Source organism: Trachurus trachurus (assembly GCF_905171665.1).
Source record: "Trachurus trachurus genome assembly, chromosome: 15".
NCBI classification, from domain to species: domain Eukaryota; kingdom Metazoa; phylum Chordata; class Actinopteri; order Carangiformes; family Carangidae; genus Trachurus; species Trachurus trachurus.
In genome coordinates, this window is record NC_139906.1 from 28,801,410 (window position 1) to 28,824,783 (window position 23,374).

General features: G+C 40.9%; 2 protein-coding genes across 2 annotated transcripts in view; both read left to right on the top strand.

Annotated features, from left to right (window-relative positions):
* LOC310998082 (heterogeneous nuclear ribonucleoprotein L-like) overlaps window positions 1-23,374 on the top strand; it is a 156,703-nt gene that overhangs the window by 63,131 nt on the left and 70,198 nt on the right. The window lies entirely within an intron of this gene.
* On the top strand, window positions 601-21,818 carry LOC310998090 (galactose mutarotase-like). Its single transcript, XM_083987989.1, has 9 exons — window positions 601-757; window positions 1,163-1,357; window positions 2,469-2,623; window positions 11,508-11,621; window positions 12,318-12,410; window positions 12,597-12,678; window positions 17,884-18,034; window positions 18,133-18,307; window positions 21,029-21,818. Exons 1-9 carry the CDS (start codon window positions 751-753, stop codon window positions 21,104-21,106), a joined length of 1,050 nt encoding a protein of 349 aa, XP_083844115.1. The 5' UTR covers window positions 601-750; the 3' UTR covers window positions 21,107-21,818.

Here is a 23,374-nt window from a genome sequence, read left to right on the forward strand (position 1 = left end):
AGTGGAAGGAAAATGACACGTGGTGTTCAAAATGTTTTATGTTGTATGTAGTTTTTCCTCAGTGGATGTGAGGGTCTAAGGGCAGAGGATGTTGTTATGATGCCCTTTGAGACAAACTGTTTGTAAAAACGGGCTATACAAATAAAATTGCCTTGCCTTGCCTTATGAATGGCTTCATAATTGGGAAAATTGAATTTACAGAAAATACAACTGAATAGTTAATTGCATAAAGGAAACAATAATGAGAAATCACTAAACAACTTCAGAGACTCTGTCTGGTCTTCAGGGGGAATAAACCAGAGTTTGTAAAAGCCTGCGGCCAGATGCCTGTCAGGCTGTACTGAGGGAATACCGTCGTCTGGGTTTGACCGCGTGATCGGACTAGGAAGTCAGCAGGAGACGTCAGCGCCGTGGTCCGAATCGAAAGCAGAAAGCATAGACTGATCCAACCGTCTTTGACTGATCCAAAGTCTGTTGATGGAGTGTGTGTTCAGGTGAGTCACATGAAGCGGAGCAGTCACAGCTGTAGATAGGTTAGTAGGTTAGTTTGTCTCTGACTCCGATGTTACAGACACAGGTTGTGATCAGTCATGTGATGACAGCAGAAAGTTTAACTTCACTGCACTGCACAAGTTGAGTGTGTTTACGTGTGAACCCGTGGTTGTGCACATGACAACACTCGTGACAAGTCGTTTAGCCGTTCAGACGCGCGTGCATTGTCAACGTACATAGGCTGCATAATTGCGTGTAATGTCAGGTAAGGGACATAATCGGCTATAGTAGTGTATATTGTTATGATGATGATAATTGCAGAAGTCTGTTTTTATGGTTTTGGGTTTCAGTTAATTTTTCTCAAACATAAAACTTTTTTTTTCTACAGTTAGATGACAGTGAAACAATAAGCCACTTTAAATGTTGATGCAGCAAGGAATTGTGGGAGAGTTATTCTTTATTCATTTTTATAAAGTAAGGTCCAGATGTTTCCTCTGCTGAAGGGGATAAGATGTGGCCTACAGCCAGACACCTTGACTCTAGTTGTAGATGTTGATACAGAAATACACTCAAAACCATGAACCTTCTACCCAACAGTAAACAACAGTGTGGAAAAAGAATATGTGTGAAGAATATGTGAAGTTTTTATTTCTTGTTGTGTTGCTGAAAGAGTCCAAGATGACTGAGGTGAGCCATCAGCCGTGGGGGGAGGCGTCGGGCCTGGGCAGTGTGGACCTGTGGGTCCTCCAGTCGCCCCAGGTGCGAGTGGAAGTCCTGACCCTGGGGGCCATCATCAGGTCTGTGTGCAGCAGAGGGACGGACGGAAAGACGGAGGATGTAGTCCTGGGCTACGACAACCTGGAAGGTATAGGAATGATGTCTATGTCCAATGAAATGGTCGATTATGGAATTAGATATTGATTAAAAAATGATGGTCACTGTAGTTCTGTAGGAAGGCAGAGCAGGTTGTTTGTCCACAGAGAGAAGCTCTGATTTGATCCTAGAGATGAAATGACTGCAGCCCTGAAAAGTGAAGCTATGAGCTGCTGCAAAGAGACCTCACAAGCCCAAAAACACTAACATGTAAAGTAGATGTATAAAATGCTATAAGATAACTATATGCAACAGAAATTACATCACACAACGGCCACCATAATATACTGTCCACTAATGGTTTGGATGTATTCCTGTAGTTTAACTGTTACGTTAAGTCACTTGATTTATTTTATTTTATTAAGTTTATGGACAGTTTACACAGACATTAAACAGAAGAATGTTAAAATGCGTGTACCAGATTTAGCAGAGAGCTAATTTCCATCTAACACCATTTGCTTGGTTGTTATGAATTTCACCAAAAACCTTTTAAACTAAGGACAATCAAACACAGGGACATTGTCCACCACATAAATCTCTGCCCCACGTGGTCTTTAAAACAAAACTGTAAGAGCTACATATGATAGAACAGTACAGGGACATCTGTCCAGAGCTGAGGGACTCAGAGGGACTGACATGACTGAAAGCCAGGTATTGTTGTAGTGATGGAGAGTAGGAGTGACGTGTGTTGTGTTGTCAGGTAGGGATGTCACGATTACTTGTTTTCACAATTAATCGTGTTATTTAACTGACGTAACATTGAATTGGTAGGAATTTAAATGTTAGCATGTCATTTTTAATTAAAAAAAGATTAAAATAAACGTTAACATTTGGTATAGATGACAATTTATGACCTGAATATTTCAAACATTTCCCCTGGGGATTAAGAATTGGTCATATATTAATAGATACTTGAAATATTTTGTGTAAACAATGTGTAATGTCATTATATTTTGACTATACTTGATTTTACACATTCATAGTATTGTGAAATTAATGAATGCATAATAATCATGATAATCATGATAATCATAGTACCATGATCATTTCTCTGACAATAATCGTACCAAGAAAATGTTAAATCGTGACATCCCTATTGTCAGGTTATATGTCAGATAAGCGCTACCTGGGAGCGGTGGTGGGCCGCGTGGCCAACAGGATCGCCCGCGGACGCTTCGTCATGGAGGGAAAAGAGTTCCAGCTGGACATCAACAACGGGCCCAATGCTCTGCATGGAGGACTGAGAGGCTTCAACAAGGTAGGACATGAGTTTATGTTTCATCAGCCTGAAGGAGTGTGTAGTTACTATACAGTTTTTCTCGATTGCTAAGACACATTTCTCGAAAGCTTCTCTCCTTTTCTCTAAACTGTGAACACAAACCCCAATTTTCAAGCTACATTCACAAAACCTCAGACTCTTCTTGCAAAACCAAACTTTCACCTCAAAACACTTCAATCTGTGCCCAAAACTGAACTATGTTGTCAAATCGTGCCCCGAGTCAATCAAAATTAAAAACACTACTGAGCAGTCACTAAACACTACCTAGAAAAATAGAAAACACAATGCTCAGCACATGAAGCTGTAGAAATAAATGTTTATCGTTCACTGTAGGCTAAATGCATGTTGCAAAACAAAAAACCTGTGCATTTTGGCTAAATGCACAGGATTTCTGTTTTTTGTAAAAAAAAAACAAACAGAAATCCTGTGCATTTTACACGTAGCACTTGTACATTACAAAAACAAGAGAAATCTTGTGCATTTAGCACTGGTATGCAGTAAGCCTACGTAAAAATAATAAAATAAAGTATAAAAATATAGAAATGAGAAGTGCACCAACTCAACCACAGCATCATTTCTCTGTACTGGATCAGCCACCTGGACTTCATCCTGAACTAGCTTACAGTATATGTGCCCCTCACATCATTGGACACAAGTGTTATCAATTTTGAGTTGTTGTGTTCAACCGGTGAAACTTGTGCTTTACTTGTGTTTGACTTTTGCCACCTGTGCTCAGCATTATGCAACACAGGTGCATCACAATGAAAATGTGTTGGTACGTAGTGTCTAACAGGTGAAAAGTGCTGATGGTTTTGCCAAAAGAAGTGACTGATTCAATCAGTGGGTTCAGGCAACTGAGAATCTGGTTCAGACAACAGGGTTTAGTGTTTTAGCAATTGAGAAAAACTGTAAAACTGAAATAAAACCTGCGTGGAAAAATTCAGCACGGCTGCAGGTAAATAACAGCGAGTTGGTGCAGACTGTCGGTGTATTGATGCAGCCTGTTGTGTTCACACACCAGCACACACCACACAGAGGAATAGTGAAGGGATCATCATGGACAGGTGTTTGCAAAGCATTACAATTGGTTACCCAACATTACTGTATCTCCATAATACCCATAATCCCTTGCATTTTTTGGGCTGTGCTCTCACTGTGCTTTGACTTGTTCCCTGCAGTTTCTTACCCTCCTGAAGAAAACACTGCTTGGTGTACACACAACACACATAACACAGCAAAACACAACACACGAATACTGTGCACACTCTGCTCGGCCCTTTGATCTACTCTGAGGATAAATGTTCATAAATAAATGAAGAAAACACTCTCTATGAACAAACTCGGCCTGATAACATCAGATTATTGATTCAGTGTTTTTCACTCAGCCATGTTCACAGCTCTGTGAACTAGAAGCTGAATTCTTCATGCTCAAAGTGTCATGAACGCAGCTATTCCATCCACATGTCGTCAAGATGTTTCACATAACAGCTTAAATGCAACCTCATGATGGCACTGAAGAAAAAAGGAGGATTACAGTTTTTCCTCAATTGTTTACACACAATTTCTGGTTCTTGAGGCACAATGGCCTCAACATAGATACTCATGCACCAACCCCCTGAACCAAGTCTGCTAAACTACAAGCACAATTCCTGCTTTACCCTCAATTTGCAGTTCTATAACACACTTTTTTCAAAACACTACACACAATTTTCTGCGTTTGGCACAATTTTCATGAAGAAAATCTCTTGTTTTCACGAGTAACAGACTGTTATTCAAAATTCTAAAGTTAGTTTCCCTACTATGCAGGGTAAACACCTGTCACACAGTTTTACAATTAGCAATCAGAGCTTTAGCAAAAAAGGGAAACAGGCAGTGGTGGACTGACACCAAAAAGAGAGAAACCAAACAGAGAGAGGCCACACACATACAGTAACACAAACACACACACACACACACATATATATATATATATATATATAGCAGTGATCATAATGACGATGAGAAAAGAAAATGCATTGATCACCAAAATTGCATGTTGATGGAAGGATTCAAACCTAGACTAGAACAAAGTCTTTGACTACAAAGAGTGCTGCTCTACTAGGTGAGCTACATGTTAGTCTCATCCCATCAAAATTATGTGTTCACTCTTTCAAAATAGTTTTTTTTTTTTGTGGTCAGATCAGCACGGCTGCATCGTCACACACCCACCTCGGTCGCGTCTTCACGCATTTCATTTGTTACTGTGTATTTGAGTGTTCTGAGTATCAAAACAATATTCTAAAATTTTACAACACATTTATATATATATAGCCTACTGTCTGTAGTTACAGTTAAAAAAAATAGAAGTGTAGAAGTGTTTTCCATTCATCATAGTGTTTTACACTCAGCACATCAGTGTTCAACTGGTTCTTATAAATGTCTAGTCATATGATGGTTTGTGTGTGTCATTTGAGACTAAAATAGTATTTTTAGGAAGAAATAACATTGTTTTAAATGTAAAGTTTCATTTTGCAGGAGAAGTGAGGGGTTTTGCCCATTGTGTGTGTGTGTGTTTTTGGATTTGTGTGTAAAGTTCTGAGAGTATGAGACATGCTTTCAGAAAATGTGTGTAAACAATTGAGAAAAACTGTAAGGGTAGGGTTGGAGATTCTGGAAAAACAGTTCTACTTCACATCCCTCCATCAGCCGAACATTTCATGAGATCTCTGGGTTTCCTGATGTGGTCGGTGATAGGTGCGTTGCAGCCTCCATCCACCAGTGACGCTTGTATCAATCACATAAACTATGACTATTAATGTCTAAAGCAGGAATATATCGGAGTGGGGTGTGACATTTAAATTACGATCGTTTTCAGCCACCAGATTTATCAACACCACGTTGGTTCTACGCCGAAATCGGCAGCGTACACACTTTTAGTAAATCACACGTGACACTGATATTTACACCAGAATCTACACCAGATTCTATGCAAGTTTGATAAATGAGGGTGACGAGGAGGGAGAGAGACCGCATCTTGATTGGGCGTAGGCAGAACTAGACATGAAGGCATCTGATTGGTTTTTGCTTTCCGGAGCAAAAAGCATTGATTGGTCAGAGTTGTGTCAGTCCTGCAGCTGATTATTTTCATTCCCTTTTCTGAATACATAATGTATTGCTTACTCTCAGAATAGAAGGACAATTTCACCCAAAAAGTGTTTGTGAACATGATTACCAACCATAACTTTAAGAGAGGAAGAGGAATTCATCAGCTGGGGACCATGAACCTTAAAGGGAAACTTCGTTTTTTTTTTTTTTTTTAAACCTGGGCCCTGTTTTCATATGTTTTTCTGTATACGTGAGTGATGGATAATACTTTTATTGAGGTGGCTGCAGTATTGAGCCGGGCAGGCAGCCTGCAGCCCAGCTAACGCTCTTCAACCGGGCAAGTGGCTCCCATCAAAGTTCGCCCTATAAACCTGCATTTTTTTTCACACTGACAGGCTCAGATAGTTACAATGAGTGTCTGACAACATACTAGAAAGGAGAAATGAACGTATCTCTCTACCTTTACCTGGAGGTCGCTGTTTGTTGTGATCTGTGTCCAAATCTCACCACGCTAGAAATCTCGTTCTGAAATCTTGCGATAACTTGCGGCAAAACACCGGTGGGTAATACTGTTACCTGACTGAGGTGAAGAGAGACGACCGGAGCATTTCCAAATTGTAGCAACAAAATGTTGGGCTGCTCTTGGTGCAGCTTTCACAGACTACCTTACTTTGACCAAACACGCTGAAGTTCTGGCTAGCTGTGCTACAAATGGATGCTGACACTCTGTCTGCGCCGTCGCCGTGCCGACCACAGGGTCTGCAGCCACTTTGACTGGGGATGACTACTGCCAGTCAAAGAAGAGACGCTCTAAAAGTTGAGAGATACGTTCATTTCTCCTTTCTAGTATGTTGTCGGACACTCATTGTAACTATCTGAGCCTGTCAGTGTGAAAAAAATGCCCGTTTATAGGGTGAACTTTGACAGGAGCCACTTGCCCGGTCAAATTCTTGGACCGGTGGAAAACGGACGAAAGCGAAAACATTTGCCAAGAATGTTTTCATTGAGGGAGGGAGCCACCTCAATAATTGTATTATCCATCACTCACGTATACAGAAAAACATATGAAAACAGGGCCCAGGTTTAAAAAAAAAAAACGAAGTTTCCCTTTAAGACCAAAAGGTTGTCCAATGCAGATATTAAGACATTTCACCAGATGTTGACAACATTTCCCCCTGCTGGTGTAGCCAGAGGAAATGCCCCCCAGTCAGTAGGGTTCATCCTGAGGAAACATGAACGTCTGTATCCTGTAGATGTTGGGATACACTACCAGTCAAAAGTTTGGACACAATTTCTCATTCTGGGTCTTTCTTTATTTTTATCACCTTCTGCATTGTAGATAGGAACACATATGGAGTTATGTTGTAAACACATAAGTGTTATCTGTGTATTGACCTAAACCCAACTGAGATGGTTTGGGATGAGTTGGACCACAGAGTGAAGGTTAAAAAAAGAAGAAATCCAAAATCTAAAACATATTCAGCTTTGTTTAATACTTTTGTGTTCACTATATAATTCCATTCCCTTATAGTTTTAATGTCTTCAGTTGTAGAAAATAATAAAAATAAAGAAGAAACACTGAATGAGAAATCTTTTGACTACTGTACTTCAGTCGACATGGTGTCCCTCACTCTGACCTCTGCCATAACTAAATGTGAATAAAGTAGAATTCAGAGAAAACAGAACAGTTTATTGAATCAATAAATGAATAGAAAATAATGAAAATGATTTTTAGAGATTTTATTTTTGGTGTGTGGAATAATTGGGCAGTGCTTTAATGTCCTGATTAAAGTAGCCTGTCAGACAAGCTGTCTCATGAGCTTCAACACAGACAGGCTTTTATTAATGCACTGCCTGAGGTGATGGGACGGACATCAGACAGGACAGTGTTTTAAACTGAAGCTGTAAAGCAAAGAGAAGAGGGGCGGCCTGCATGTGGTCACGCTGTGGCAATCAAAGAGGAATTAGCTCAGTGTAAAGTGTCTGTTCACACACAGAGCTGTGTGAACAAGGCTTCGTTCTTCAGTCACACAGCTCCACAATGTCCTTGACATTTTTGAGGCTGATCTCAATATAGAAATCTATCAGTGAACACTGTTCATTTTATGAAACACAGAATATAAAGACAGATTTATCATGAGGGTCTCTTAGATTTTAATATCAAAGATAGAAGTTACCGTTCATACTCATTCATATGCATCTCATGTGATATATATATATACTGTATATGTGATGGAGATACATTTGACACCCGGCACTGAATGAAAAGGTGTCAGTGAGGTACCACCTACTCAACACATGTCCTCTGCCACTTGTCCCACCTCACTTTTTCTCAGTGTTTCCCATTCCTCCATTTACTTCATTGCTACCTTCATGGAGGCATGTTTCTGTCTGTCCATACGTTACTGTGATATCTCAGAGAAGTTCTTCTAATATTTTGGCACCAGAGTCCAAATTCGAGTCGTGGTGAACCTCACGAAACATGTTTTATCCTCTTGAACGTGGTAGCTCAAGACCACCTTGAGGAATTAGATTTAGATTTTTAGATATTTTTTTGTTTAGTTATGCCTGTTTAGCCTGTACTCTGTGTTTTATTCTTCCATCTGTATTATTTTAACTGCACTCGTTCACATAGGCCATACCATGCTGCCTCTGGCACTTTCAGACCAAGTTGTGTGAATGATTGCATGAGGTGGACTGTAGAAACTGATTTGCCATTTCTTTGGGATACATGAAGTTATCTGTATCTGTAAGATGAACTGTTAGACTTTGGTGGTCAGGGCCAAAGGTTAAAGTGATCTCATGTTCTTCTGAATGAAATCAGTCAACACAGGAATCAGGAACACGTCTGTGACACTGTGACCTCACAAATTCATTCACTAATTATGACGCAGTTTAACTATAAGCCGAAGATAAAGAGTTGTTGTTTAGTATTCAGACTGGGACCATATTTTCTGAAGCTCTAGTTTTGTTTTTGTTTTTTTCTCTATTTCAAACGGGTAAAATCCTCATTCACTGGAGAATAGTGTGGAGTGCACTGATGCACTCAGGCGCTCCACGTCCCTCTCATGTGTTAACAGGTTTTCTCAGTCAATTTGATGCAGTTCTCACATCAGAAACCTAATTCTCAAAAGTATTAATGCTGCTCTCAGAACAGTTAATTGTCCCCACACAGATTAGCATTTCTCATTGGATTTGTTCACACCTTTCACCCAAGACATTTTCTCATTGTGTTGATGTGTCTCATCCCATTGTGACAACTCATTAATACAGTTTACTGCTTCATTAGAGTTCTCACTCGCCGTGATACACAGCTGCACTGCAAAGTGTTTTCAATCCAGTCTTTAAACTTAGTTTCTTCATTTATGTACAGAGAAATGTCCGTCACTCACATACTTATTTATTTCATTTTCTGAGTTTGATTATATAATTTAGTTTCTCTATTTTCTGATTCATAGTTTATCATTCTGTTTTCCTCAGTTTTACAATAACGGCTTATTTCACAAATGTTTCTACTAAGACTCGTTTTATTAAAACTCTACACACAAATCCAAAAATTGCAAGTAGCACATTATATCTACTAAAAATGAAACATAGCAGTGAAAATATCATACAGTGAAAATGTATAAATACATAAAGTGTCTGAATCAAATGCCAAACACTGTCTACATTACAGTAAATATTTTGGATGAACCATGTTCCTAGTCTAAAAACTCTAAAAACTATTTTCTACAGACTTCTCATTCCCACACATTGTGGAATAGATAGAGTTCAGTGAAGTGCTGAGAGGTCGACACAGTCATGGTGCAGTAAAAAGTCATACAGTGTTATTTTTACAAACATGTTACGTTGTTGAAGTGAATTTGCAGGTTTTGACACATCAACAGGGTGTTGCCTGTTGAGGAGGTGATTTAGTGTCATAATGAAAAAAGCCCTGAGAACTGCCTTGAGAGTGGTGAGGATGACGTTTCCCATGTGAGAAATGCATCACTGTATTTTTATGTTGAACAGGAAAGTGAGATGAGATCACTTAACACAATGGTAACTGTGGGACATAGGTGTGAACTCCTCATAGCTGACCACTTGTGACTGGTACATTGTAGTTAAGAATAAACTTGTGAATATACATATAACAGTATTTTAAACAGTAAAATTAATTTGAGATCATAGTACTGTCATTCGTATTTATATGACCTTCTGGGACTGTCTATGGCTCCTCTTAATGCTATAACACTTGATGCATGACTCTTATGCACTGAAAATATCGAACACTTTTATCTTCTTGGCAAATTATTGGATAAGACTTCTGCTGTCTTCTATTGGCTTGTGCCTCCACTTCATTTTGTAATGAAAGTTATTTTTAGTTTGATAGTAACTGAACTCCCCCAAAAAAGTAAAAAAAAATGTTATTTCAGTCAATAATTTCTCCCCTTTATTAAAGGGACTTGAGGCAGGATCAAGAAATAAGACTCATTAGTGCAGATTTTTCAGTGCAGTTTTTCAACCTTGGGGTTGGGACCCCACGTGGGGTCGTCTGGAATTCAAATGGGGTCGCCTGAAATGTCTAGTAATTGAAAAAAAAATACTGATTCTATTCTATACTTTCACTTTCTCGGATATAAATTGAGTTCAAATAAAATGCATCATAAAATATGAGCTGGTGCATCTTGATTAACATGCAGTCGTGATCAAAATGGGGTCTTGAGGGGCGGTGCTGGTAGAGCACCCGCCCCATGTGTGGAGCTAATAGTCCTCACTGCAGGCGGCCCTGGTTCGAATCCCGTGTCAAGCGGCCCTATCCTTCGTGTCATTCCCCCCTCTCTGCCTCCCATTTCCTGTCTCTCTCTCAACTCTCCTGTCCATTAGAGGCAAGAAAGCCCAAAAAATATACTTATAGGTGAGGAACCACTGCATTAGTGACACGATGGCTGTAACTGCAGCCATCAGCCAAGCCGGGGCAGGAGCACACATGAACTCTTCACAGCAGTGCAGCTGATGCTGTGACACTGTGGTTATATTCAAAACCACATACTGTGCTGCTAGTGCTGTATGTCGCCTACTGATTTGGCCAAAATATAGTATGTAGTAGACAGTATGCAAACAAAAGCACAATCTGCAGTATGCGAAAAAAAAAAAAACAGATGTCGTACTGATTTGGAAAATATGTCCAGTATGCATCTGACCCATGTATGTATAGATCCATGATTTGACCAATCTGACCAGTCTACATTGTGTAGGCTACTGCATCCCACAATGCAATGCGCCCCTGACCTCTCTAACCCTAACCAAAGACGGTTTAGAGAAGTGAAGTATCTTTGTCATGTACCGTAACCAGGTTATATAACTTTAAAAAAAATAAATAATTAATGTAGATTGATCGGTCCATTGTAAAACATTTATTTACTGATGTAAAGCTAAACGTGTGGGTCGTGCCCCAAAAGATGTGCCATTTCTTTGCGATGTTTGCTTTGAATTTGGATCTGTTTTCCAAGAGAAATGCCTCAAAGAAGGCCAGGAAAGTCTCCATTTTACAGGAAAACAGTCAAAATGTGAGAATGAAGTGGAGATTTTCCTGATACTGCAATAATGAAATGAGCAGCTTCAACTTCTTGACTGCTCTCCATCAGACTGATGAGGCCTCATATCTCATATCTAGATACCTGTGCACCAGTGAAGATCTGCATGTGCTTCCTGTAAATCTAGAACGTTGCACCGTTTAACATCTGGTAAAAACCACTGATTTTGCTTCATAAAGTGCATAACTGTGTGTGTCTGACAGGCTATCTGGCTGGCTGCAGCAGTGGAGGGTGGTGTGCAGCTGAGTCTCACCAGTCCAGATGGAGACCAGGGTTATCCTGGAGAGGTCCAGGTGTCCGTCACCTACACCCTACAGGTAAACACCTGATTCACAACCAAACTGCTCACTAGCTCATTCCAGATTTTTTTGTGTGTGTTAGATGATCTGCCTCAGTGTGAGGGGGTTTGTCCCATGGATGATTCAGTTTAATGTGAAATCAAAATGGTAAAACTGAACAACCTGATGTAAATGTTGAGTAAATTAAAGGGACAACGAGGAGTTTTGGAAAAGCAAAGTGTTTTCTCACTACATTTATGAGCCTCCGCACCGTGAAATTCTTTGACCGGCGCAAGACAGACTCATGTTTTCATTCATCAAGAATTAAAGTCAGAGGTTCAAAGACGATCACATACCGTCGTAGTTCCGACCATAAACGGCGATTCGGCGGCGTTATTCTCATGACTCGCCGCAACACCTAAAGTAAGGAAACGCTGGTCGGCTCGCCCAGCATTTCCACCACCACTAATAATAACAAAATAACGATAGAGACAAAACGATATATTTATTGAAAATGGGCCCATTAACAAGTGGTAACGTAGATTCATCCACATTAACGTGAGACTTTTTTATTGTCGCGGAATTTTTCGTTCTGCCGATGGAGAAACTCCTCGTTGTCCCTTTTAAATATTTGTCACAAACTTATAACCAGGCAGATGTTTTGTTGATTTGAATATAAATAGATGGTTTACAGATGTGTACGTGAGCTCAGTAAGATCTGAACTGTGTTTTCAGGGTGAAACACTAACTGCTGACTATCAAGCCAGGTCAACTAAAACCACCCCCATCAACCTGACCAACCACTCCTACTTCAACCTGGCTGGACAGGTAAAAACTCTTCAGTCTGTCAGTCAGTCAGTCAGTCAGTCAGTCAGTCAGTCAGTCAGTCAGTCAGTCAGTCTGTCTGTCTGTCTGTCTGTCTGTCTGTCTTTTCTCAGTAAGGAAATCTGACTAAGGAAAAGAGCAGCAGGTGTGTGTGGAGGGTGACAGGTGTGTGTGTGTGTGTGTGCGCAGGGTGCAGCAGACATCTACGACCACCAGGTGTCCATCAGTGCTCAGTCCTACCTGCCTGTGGACGACACATCCATCCCTACAGGTACAACACTGATTGATGAGAATTAAGTTTAGATACACCAGATTTTTTTTTTAAATGCTCGAATGCAACACACATTGATTTACTGACGTGGACAAAATGGTTGGTACGCTTCTGTCAAAGAAGGAAAAACTCACAATTGTCACTGAAACAACTTGAAACTGACAAAAGTAAAAGACCAAAGGACGTTCTCCCATCAGCTCATTGTACACAGAATCTGTGCAGATTACAATGAAATCTCAAGACTATCAAGGCATTCTGGAGCCAAATGTGCTGCCCAGTGTCAGGAAGCCCGGTCTAATGCTGCATTTGAGACAAGTCGGAATTCGGATCTTTCCCAGTTGAAAACTCAGAGTTCCGACTTCAAAGCGTTTGAGACGCACCACGGCAGAATGACCAAAAACATGGGGGACCAGTCCAGAACGAACTTTGTATTCAAAGTGCTTCACGTAAGGCATAAAAACATTATAAAGGGCACAAAAATAATTTTTTAAAAAATGACTTTTTAATGTATTTTGGCATTTAAATGCATTTTAATTGATGTTTTACTGTAGGCGGTGTGACGTCAGACAACTGATTCTTGGTGAAGTCGGGGTAGATTTTTTTTCTCCGACTTCGCCGAGTTGGAGTTCTGACTTGAGGTGGCGTTTGATTGCACTTTTTCAAGTCGGAGGTTATTATTACTTTTGTCAGTTTCAAGTTATTTCAGCGTGAACTGTGGGAATTTATATATTTAACACAAGAGTACCAACGATTTTGTCCACATCTTTATTATGTGACATAAAGCTTCTAATGCTCCGAGTTCCTGACAACGAAGGGTAAATCCATAAAGTTCACTTCAAATATTTGAACAGTTCCACATTGTTTCTTGTTCAGGCTCAGCAGGTTACATCAATACAGAGAGAAGTGGGAGAGTTCACCCAGTTAGGTCGTTCAAAAAGAACTGAACACATGGTCACTAAATGTTTCTTGTGCAGCTGTGTGTCATAAACAGAGAGTTGAGAGAAACTTTGAAGCTGTCTAAATGTTTATGTACAACAAGCACATTTTAGCTCAGTCCATCTGATCTCTGTTTCCTGCTTTGGTCTCTTTCCAACATCTTACATGCAATTAACAATATTTCATTCTTTCCCTTTTGATTGATGCAAGCATTTCTAAAGTTAATTTTCAGCCCTATCAGTTTGGGGTATTGTGTGTGGACGCAGTAAACCTGATCCCACATCAGCCCTTGAAAACATGAGGTTCACACATCACATACTGTTTGTGCAGTAAAACACTGGTACAGCTAATCAGTTCCAGCTCAACAACAGCAGGTATCAGATGTTTTTTCTTTTTCTCTTTTTCTCAAATAAAAAGTGGAGCACTAACCTTCTGGGAGGAAATTCACCATGTCGACATTATGCTTCTTTATAGGGGTGGAAGAAAAAATCTATTCATATAAATATTGCGATATCTTTTTTGACGATTTTTAAATAGATTTTTTTTTTTTTTTTATATTGTGCAATGTGCATTTGTTAGCATTTTTTACATACAGAAAGTACAGGTTTTGAAAAGGGTTTAAGTTCACTTTATAATAGAGTATGTTAATGTATAGGCTCCTACAATATTTGTGTGCAGATAAATGTTAAAAATGCAGACAAAAAATCGGCAATATCGTAGAATCGCAGTTTAAATCAAATCAAATCGAATCGGGAGAATAGCATATCATCCCAGCCCTACTTCTTTATGTTTTTTCTCAGACTGACATCTTGTCTTTTTTTTAGCTGCACAGCAGAATGATCTTCTCCACTAAACACTCTGTGTCTGTGTCAGGAGATCAGCGCTGTTGTCTCTCTGTTGCAGTTTTATGTGACTGTCAATGACTCTTTGCGCTTGGCACAGTATTAGCTTTAATTATGGTGTATGCTTGCTGTAATAACTGTTAGTACGACGTGTGGAAGCTCGAACACTTGTACTTTTGTGTGGGAGTGTTTCTTCATGCTCTGTCAGACAAACATTCATTACTCTGCAATTAGCTTTGGTTTCCCCTGGAGACAGAGGAGTTAATGACGGCCTATTTATATCACAGGATCAGTGTTACAATGGAAATCCACCTCAAAGGCCGAATTAGAGCATGACTTAAAAAATCTGGAATAAATGCGCAGTCAAAATTAGTGGTGTGTACTCAGTGCTCCCGCCCTGTGTTCTCTGCCTGTCAGATCTCCAACAGGAGGAGGGCTCCGGGCTGGGATGAAGTTGTATTTACAGTAAATCTGTGTTTCTCTCTTTTATATCTCAGTCCTCTGTTCATGCTCAAAAACAAGCTTCTCCAAAGCTTCTGCAAAAATCTACAGTACAGTATACCCAGCTGTGAGGCAGTGACGTTAAGAAGGATGCTCTCCGACCCGCACTGCCTGTCTTATCGCTGACGCTCAGTCAGTGCTCAGCACGGCTTCTCCTCAGCTATGATCTCATTTCGTCTTTAACCTGGATTTATGATGATTCCGTCAGAAGAAGAACAACATCTGAAAATCATTTAATCGCTGTGGCGCAACGGACTGTAGGTAAACAGAGAGCAGGAGGCTGAACACAGCTGTAAGAGGATGAAACTGCCATGGTCGACACTGTGACAGCTAAGTTAAAGGGATAGTTCAGCATTTTGGCAGATTGTCCCATTGCCATAATCCCTATAGTCATAGCAGTAGGTTTGTTACCTTTAATCGTCGGTGCAAGCTATTTTTAGAACGGCGGAGCAGAGCCGTGAGCTGCTCAGAGCTGTGCTACAGAGGCTAATGGAATTCCTTGCTTTCCCACACCAAACTCATCAAATACACAATCCAACAACTCCAAAACACTCTGGTGGACAAGTTGTGACCTGCACATTCACCACGCTATGAGATAATAACGGAACTTTGCGAGACTGAGTTGTTTTCGAGGTAAATTCATGCGAAACCGTTGATGCACGTTCCTGTCAAGGGCAGTTTTTCAGCAAGCAGCCTCTGCATTTACCTCTAAAACAACTCTGTCTCATAACGTTCCATTATTATCTCATAGCGTGGTGAATGTGCAGGTCACAACTTGTCCACCAGAGCGTTTTGGAGTTGTTGGATTGTGTATTTGATGAGTTTGATGAGGGAAACCAAGAAATCCCATGAGCTTCCGTAGCGTAGCTCTGAGCAGCTCGCGGCTCTGCTCCACCGTTCTAAAAATAGCTTGCACCGACAAATAAAGGTAATGACCCTACTACTAAAACTATAGGGATTATGGCAATGGGCCAGTTTGCCAAAATGTTGAACTATCCCTTTAAGGGAAAGACCTTCTGCTGTCTGACTCTTTATAGTCACTAAATGTCCAGAAACTGCGGGAAAGTAGTTCTTTTATCAAGGTGCAGGTCAAATAAATGAAAAGATAAAAATAAATACAAAGATAAAGAGTTATTCACTGCATAAAAATCATTCTTAAAGAGACAGCGTCACCCTGCCCACACTGAACACACAAAGGCCTGCAGAGAACACACAGCACAGCAAGCTAGCAATTATAGTGAATTATTTCTACGACAGTGTGTCCTATGATACAATGCAGCTCTTTGTTGATGGTGATGATTAGTTGCCATGAAACAATGAATTGATGACACATGGTTTTCACATGAAAGCAGTGGTTTTAAAAACGGATAGCAGACACGATCTCTGACACCATGGACTGAATCGTCTGAATGACCTGGAGGAGAAGATGAGGTTTTCTAGAGCTGAGACTTCTCCTGATCTCTGTCTCGTTGATAGAAACATGAGCAGAACATCTGTATAGTGATGGAAACACCTGTAGATATAATAAAATCTTATGGAGTTTATGTCACAGCTGGGTTGGCGCATGCTAGAAGAAATCACTGAGGTGGAAATCTGATAAAAAACCAAGTATAGACATGTGTGAGATGAAGTAATATTTGGAGAAAGAAATGTGATACACAGCTTTGACATTCAGAATAAAAGCAGCACCCAGTCAAGTTATAGACAGGTGTTACTGTTCAGTTAATGTCATTTGTTATTTATAACCACTGAACAAAAGCACAGAGCACAAACACTTGAATCCGTGTCCTCTCCTGTGTGCTGCGGCGGTCAGGTGTGAAGTCGACACTGTGTATGATTAATGCATGATTTATATGTGAGGATGAAGTCTAGTTAACACGCTGTGACTCGCCTGCTTCAGTCTATAGGGGGGGGTTAGTTATTACTGTGTTTTCACTACTTTCTCTAACATCGTTTAGGTTGTTCTGCTCTGATAATTACACACTGCAGCCTGTGTTTCTGAGAACATTTTATTCCTCTCTGTGTAAATTTCCCCTAAAGAATCCAAACTTAAAGGGATACGCCAACATTTTTTTCATCCATGACAAGCAGAAAGACACCATCCTTTCGACTGTGCGTGCAGTAACAAGGGAGATAGAGCCCGTTTTGCCCGTAATTAGCTTAGCTCAAACGCTGGAAGTGTATAGGTAGTGTTAGCCTGCCTCCTACCCGAGCCGAAATCAGCAGTCAGAAGTGTAGAGATAAGTCCTGCGACTGATTTCATTTTAGCTCTAAACTCTGTAAATATATCACTTTATCGACATTTCAAACATTTTTAGGCGAGAAAGTAGTCGTTTAGATCAGCAGTGTGTCGTTAATTTGTCTAAATACCAGCTGTTTACAATTTTGTTCAGATGAATTTGGCGCTACTCAAGCTAGCCGTTGTGACCAACGCACTTCCGGTTACTTTCACAAAATAAAACACCCGTTGCCCTTTACCTACAGAAAACCATGACGATAGAATTTGTGCTTTTACTTTGAAATAGGAAGCTAACCTACCCTCGATGTAGCTAGCTTGAACCAAAATAAACCGTCTTTGCTTGAACCCTCCGTTTTGACCGATCTCGTCCCGTTAGCAGCATTTGACCGCTCAAGATGCCTTACCGGAGAGTTTTGTCAGCTCTGAGACGAAGATCGGCCGCCGGTTTCCGTTTAGAGTTGCTGAAGAGTTTCTCTGATGACTTTAGGTGGAGGCAGGCTAACATTACCTATGCACTTCCAGTGTTTGAGCTAAGCTAATTAGCGGTGCGCCAGCTCTGCTGTATCTCCCTTTTTACTGCATGCACAGTGGAAAGGATGGTGTCTATCTGCTGGTCATGGACTCTGGAGTGAGGCAAGACACGAAAAAAAAATGCCGTATCCCTTTAATAACTTCATGTATCCACAGGAGAGATCAGAGCAGTGGAGGCCACGCCCTTTGACCTCAGGAAGCCTGTTCCGATTGGCCCTCGGCTGAAGGAGGTTCCAGGTCCAGGGTTTGACCACAACTTCTGTCTGTCATCACCTGGGGACGCCTGGACAGAGAGACACGCTGCCAGGTCACAGTCACACACACACACACGCTTTTACACACAGTCACATACAACAACACACATGACTTTATCTTGAATAAAGGAAACTTCCTTATTAACCTCAGGGTGAGTCACCCGGCCAGTGGGCGTGTCTTGGAGGTTTCTAGCAGCCAACCAGGAGTCCAGTTCTACACTGCCAACTACCTGGACGGCTCCATCATAGGAAAGGGCGGGGCCAAGTACGGGAAGCACTGCTCCTTCTGTCTGGAGACACAGAATTGGCCTGATGCTGTCAACCAGGTATGATGATGATGATGATGGTGATGGTGATGATTGTTCTTAAAGGTATTCAGAAAAGAAAATTTAATTTGAGCCCACTGTGGGTCTTAACATTAGTGTAATAACTCATCTATCAGACAATGTAGCCCAAACTGTACAAAATTCTAGAGTAAATCCGGGATGAAAGTGGGGTCGTTTTTTTCACATTGGATAATGCAGGCACACGAATTATGTGTCATGTTGCTCACGATTCATCAGCCAATACTATTAGATCGGTCATCCATCAATCAACATCTGGGACACATACACACACACACACACACACACACACACACACACACACACACACACACACACACACACACACACACACACACCGAGCTCGGTCTCGCCCCAAATGTTGAATATCCTGCCCGCTTGATAACGACCAATCAAATTTGTTTTCCTTACTCGGGTAAACTCGTGCAGCAATTCGTGGAAACTCGTAGAAGGAGGCGCAGGACAAACTGCCATTTCTGAACACCTTTAAAGGTCCAGTGTGTAATATTTGGCAAAGGTTATTGGCAACATCTGAATATACTACCCATGAATATATTTGTGTAAGTGTATAATCGCTATAAAATAAAATTAGTTTGGTTTTCGTAGCCTTATAATTATTCTTTTATATAAACATATAACAAGGGTCTTGCTTTAGAGTGTCGCCATCTTTGTACGGCAGCCCGAACGCAAAATCCAGCCAGTCAGAGAGCAGATTTTGCGAGTCTCGCGTTCATAAGTAAACCAACAAAGAAGAATGTGGAAGGAAAGAAGAAGGAGGAGGAAACAGCAGACATATCGTAAAATGTTTTAGATCTTCACCTCATCGCTCCATACTCCTGAAATACTCCCAGTCGTGGTAAACATGTTTTTTGTCACTTTGCTGACGGGAGGGGTGAGCGCGAGTGAGTAGTTGCAGTCTCGGATCTGAACGCCAGATGTCTGGGTTTTACCCTTCATTTTACATACTGGACCTTTAAACGTAATTCAGTAATAATGTGATACACGAAAAACCAAAATGAAACCATGAGTTAGACCTTCCTGATTGAAACAGCTCAGCCACAGCAGGTGTGTAGCAGCTGATGAGGACAGTTGTTTGAGACAAGTGTCTTGTTTTTCACAAGTAAATTGGGTGGTGGTGAATGTTTACTCAAACATTAGGGTTTATCTGTGTTCAGTCTGTTAGTGGAGTTGTTCAGATGCTACCGTTGGAAATGATTCAGATAGTGTTTTAGATACCAGTACACTGTCTGATATAATGTAATGTATTAATACTTCATAAACCTGTTTAAACAGCAGGTTACCTGAAATCAATTCCTCTTCTATCCTCTAAAAAGATGATCCACACAGGAAGCTGTGCTGTGCAGCCGCTGGCAGCTCTACTGTTTTAGAGCAGTGAGGAAGGATTGATTTCTGGGAAATTGTGTAACATGAGCAGTTATCAAAATGTCAGCAATTTAGCAACATACTCCACAAGAAAGCCCCATCGATGAAAAGGTAATGTAAGGACAAGCAGTGCAGGAGATGTTATTTATTCCTACATTTATTTATTGAATATTGAATATGACCGAGAGTCAGATTAGATCAAAGAAAGATTGTATAGTGTGTAATGCATCAGTCATATCACATCTGGGTTGGGTATATAAGATCAGTTCTTGGTACTGATACACATGCATCAATCAGTGTCAGAAGGGAACAAGTGGCAACAGAACATTGACTATTTAAGTTCGCGAAAGCTCGAAATTCATATAATGTTCTGACCTGGAGATTAAGCCAACCAATCAAATCACTGCAATCGATCTCTGCCGTTGAACCACACGAATACGGGACTGAGACATGCCAGACAACAAGACGAGGCTGTTGTTCACGTAAGATGGACCAATATGGACACGTGTACAGACACACATGTGATCTGTTTTGACAGTCTGGAACTGGACTGCAGCTCTGTACTATCTGCTGTTGTATCATGTTATGTTGGACTGTCAAAAGAGAAACATTTGATGAAGAGAATGTATTCTGAGGGTACCGGGGGCGGGACTAGATAAGCTTTTGCTTCTCCCGCTTTCCTTTTCGACCATGTTGCTGTATTACTTAAAGGGACAACGAGGAGTTTTGGAAAAGCGAAGTGTTTTCACACTACATTTGTGACCCTACGCGCACCGTGAAATTCTTTGACCGGCGCAAGACAGACTCATGTTTTCATTCATCAAGAATTAAAGTCAGAGGTTGGAAGACGATCACATACCATCGTAGTTCCCACCATAAACAGTGATTCGGCGGCGTTATTCTCATGACTCGCCACGAAACCGAAAGTAAGGAAATGCTGGTCGGCTCGCCCAGCATTTCCGCCACCACTAATAATAACAAAATAACGATAGAGACAAAACAATATATTTATCGAAAATGGGCCCATTAACAAGTGTGGGTAGCGTAGATTCATCCACATTAATATGAGACTTTTTTATTGTCGCGGAATTTTTCGTTCTGCCGCTGGAGAAACTCCTCGTTGTCCCTTTAAACTGAGATGAAGTGTGATGAAGTCTGATTTAACTAACATGTCCGAAATGAAAATAAAAATTAAGAAACTCTAGTTGAGTGTTAGTCAGCCAAGCAAAGTGATCTACAACTCTTTGCAACTGTTAACACAGGTACCAGCTACATCCCCTGTGTTTTTGTGTTTGTGTGTGTGTGTTTGTCTGTGTCCAGGTGTTGTTTCCTGACTGTCTCCTGCGTCCTGGTGAGAACTACCACCATGTCACCCGCTTCACCTTCACCACTGTGTGATCTGACATCGACCAGCAGGGGGCCACAGAAGAAGAGAGCCGGCTACCTTCAAGCAGAAAGTCAAGTCCATTAATTAACTGAACATATCAGTTTTCCCACTCCGTAGTATAATTATGTACATAGAGCCCAGCAATCAGGGCCTTTTCATTGCTCTTTTACCTCTCTTTAACTCAGAGTAAGTGCAGAGTGTTTTAAATGTGATGTACTGTGTGCTGTAATGAGCTCTCAGAGTAATGGAGCCTAGCTCTGCAGGCCCACCGTGGGGCAGCGATAGGATGCTCTCAAAGTGCTATACTGTGACATATTTCAAACATGAAACTTAAAAGTCATTAAGAGTCAGAACATTCACATTAGTTCTATTCACCCTTTTTTTTTTTTGTTAAAACTGAATTACAGGTATTCACTTGTTTTTATTCTGTGACAACCTTTATACTGACCTGCCACTTATTTGCTGTCTGACCTGAAATGGATGGTTCCTTTATATAATTGGCCCCTAAATATTTCAAATTGACCTTTATACATAGCCTGCAGTGCTCTTTTTAAGAGGGAGATAAACATCATAGAACAAGAAATATATGTCATAAAAAGTCTCTCAGTTGAACTTGCTCATACATGTAGACAGTTACAAGACTTAATGTGATGTTTTTAAACGAATGATGAGTGAATCATTTCTTTTCATGTTTTGTAAGGTTCTGTCATGATCTGACATGCTCCAAATAAAAATCAGGTATTTGTTAGGTTTTTGTATTTTTTATGGTGTCTGCCATTTTAATCTAAGAAGCTATTCCACATCAGTTTTGCTATTGAAAAGCAAACACTCTAAAGCTCAATATGTCACATCCACTCCACCTTATAAATCCGAGGGGATGATTTGTGTCGATGTGTCAGATTCACCTCTGTCCACTGAATGGTTGTTGCCCATCCGTTCCTGTCAGTGCGGTGTTGAGAATTAGAGAGAAGTCGGGCTGAGGCTGTTCATATTATTTATGCATTATTGATGTTATGTAATGCTGCACTGTGTGTGTGTAGGCCTATGTGTGTGTGTGCGTGTCTTCACCTGTGTGTGCTCAGAATCTTTACACAAGCTCAACTACCCCTGGAGCGCTGAGTGAGGAGGCTGTTTTGGGTGAGAGGGCATCCTACTACTCTGCCAAGAGATGTGTTTGTTGCTATGGCAACCTCTCATCCATCACTCAGAGATGGGATTTTTATAAAAAAAAAAAAAAAAACTGGTGTAAACTGTGAGCCTCCCAACCCAGGGCAGAAAACTCATGTCCATCAAACAGCGGCTGAGCAGCTTCCATGAGGAGTGACTGTAGAAGAAGAGTGTGCGACTGACTTATTACTCAGCATCAGGACACAAGGGCTGAGGAGTGAGAGTCTAACTCACAGTGGTAACTGTTTTACAGACACAGAGGAACCAACATCACAACCCTCTCTCAGTGGAGCAGTTTTATTTCCTCTCATATACTGTTTCCCTTGGTGTTTTTACAACAGATACACACTGTGATGTCACCACTGCTCATTTCTTAATTCCTGAAATCACATCTATCACACTTGTCTTAAAGGGATACGCCAACATTTTTTTTCATGTCTTGCCTCACTCCCGAGTCCAGATAGACACCATCCTTTCCACTGTGCGTGCAGTAACAAGGGAGATACTGGCAGAGCTGGTGCACCACTAATTAGCTTAGCTCAAACGCTGGAAGTGCATAGGTAGTGTTAGCCTGCCTCCACCTAAAGTCATCAGAGAAACTCTTCAGCAACTCTAAACAGAAACCGGCGGGCCGATCTTCGTCTCAGAGCTGACAAAACTCTCCGGTAAGGCATCTTGAGCGGTCAAATGCCGCTAACGGGACGAGATCGGTCAAAACGGAGGGTACAAGATGGTAATATTTGGTTCAAGCTAGCTACATCGAGGGTAGGTTAGCTTCCTATTTCAAAGTAAAAGCACAAATTATATCGTCATGGTTTTCTGTATGTAAAGGGCAACAGGTGTTTTATTTTGTGAAAGTAACCCCAAAGTGCGTTGGTCACAACGGCTAGCTTGAGTAGCGCCAAATTCGTCCGAACAAAATTGTAAACAGCTGGTATTTAGACACATTAACGACACACTGCTGATCTAAACGACTAGCCTACTTTCTCGCCTAAAAATGTTTGAAATGTCGATAGTGATCATTTTAGAGCTAAAATGAAATCAGCTTCTGACTGCTGATTTCGGCTCGGGTAGGAGGCAGGCTAACACTACCTATGCACTTCCAGCGTTTG

What these genes read in the sequence shown, in the direction of transcription:
- LOC310998090 (XM_083987989.1), top strand. An exon ending in GACTGAGAGGCTTCAACAAG is followed by an intron (nt 2,624 to 11,507) that starts GTAGGACATGAG and finishes TGTGTCTGACAG; the next exon opens with GCTATCTGGCTGGCTGCAGC. An exon ending in CGACACATCCATCCCTACAG is followed by an intron (nt 12,679 to 17,883) that starts GTACAACACTGA and finishes ATGTATCCACAG; the next exon opens with GAGAGATCAGAGCAGTGGAG.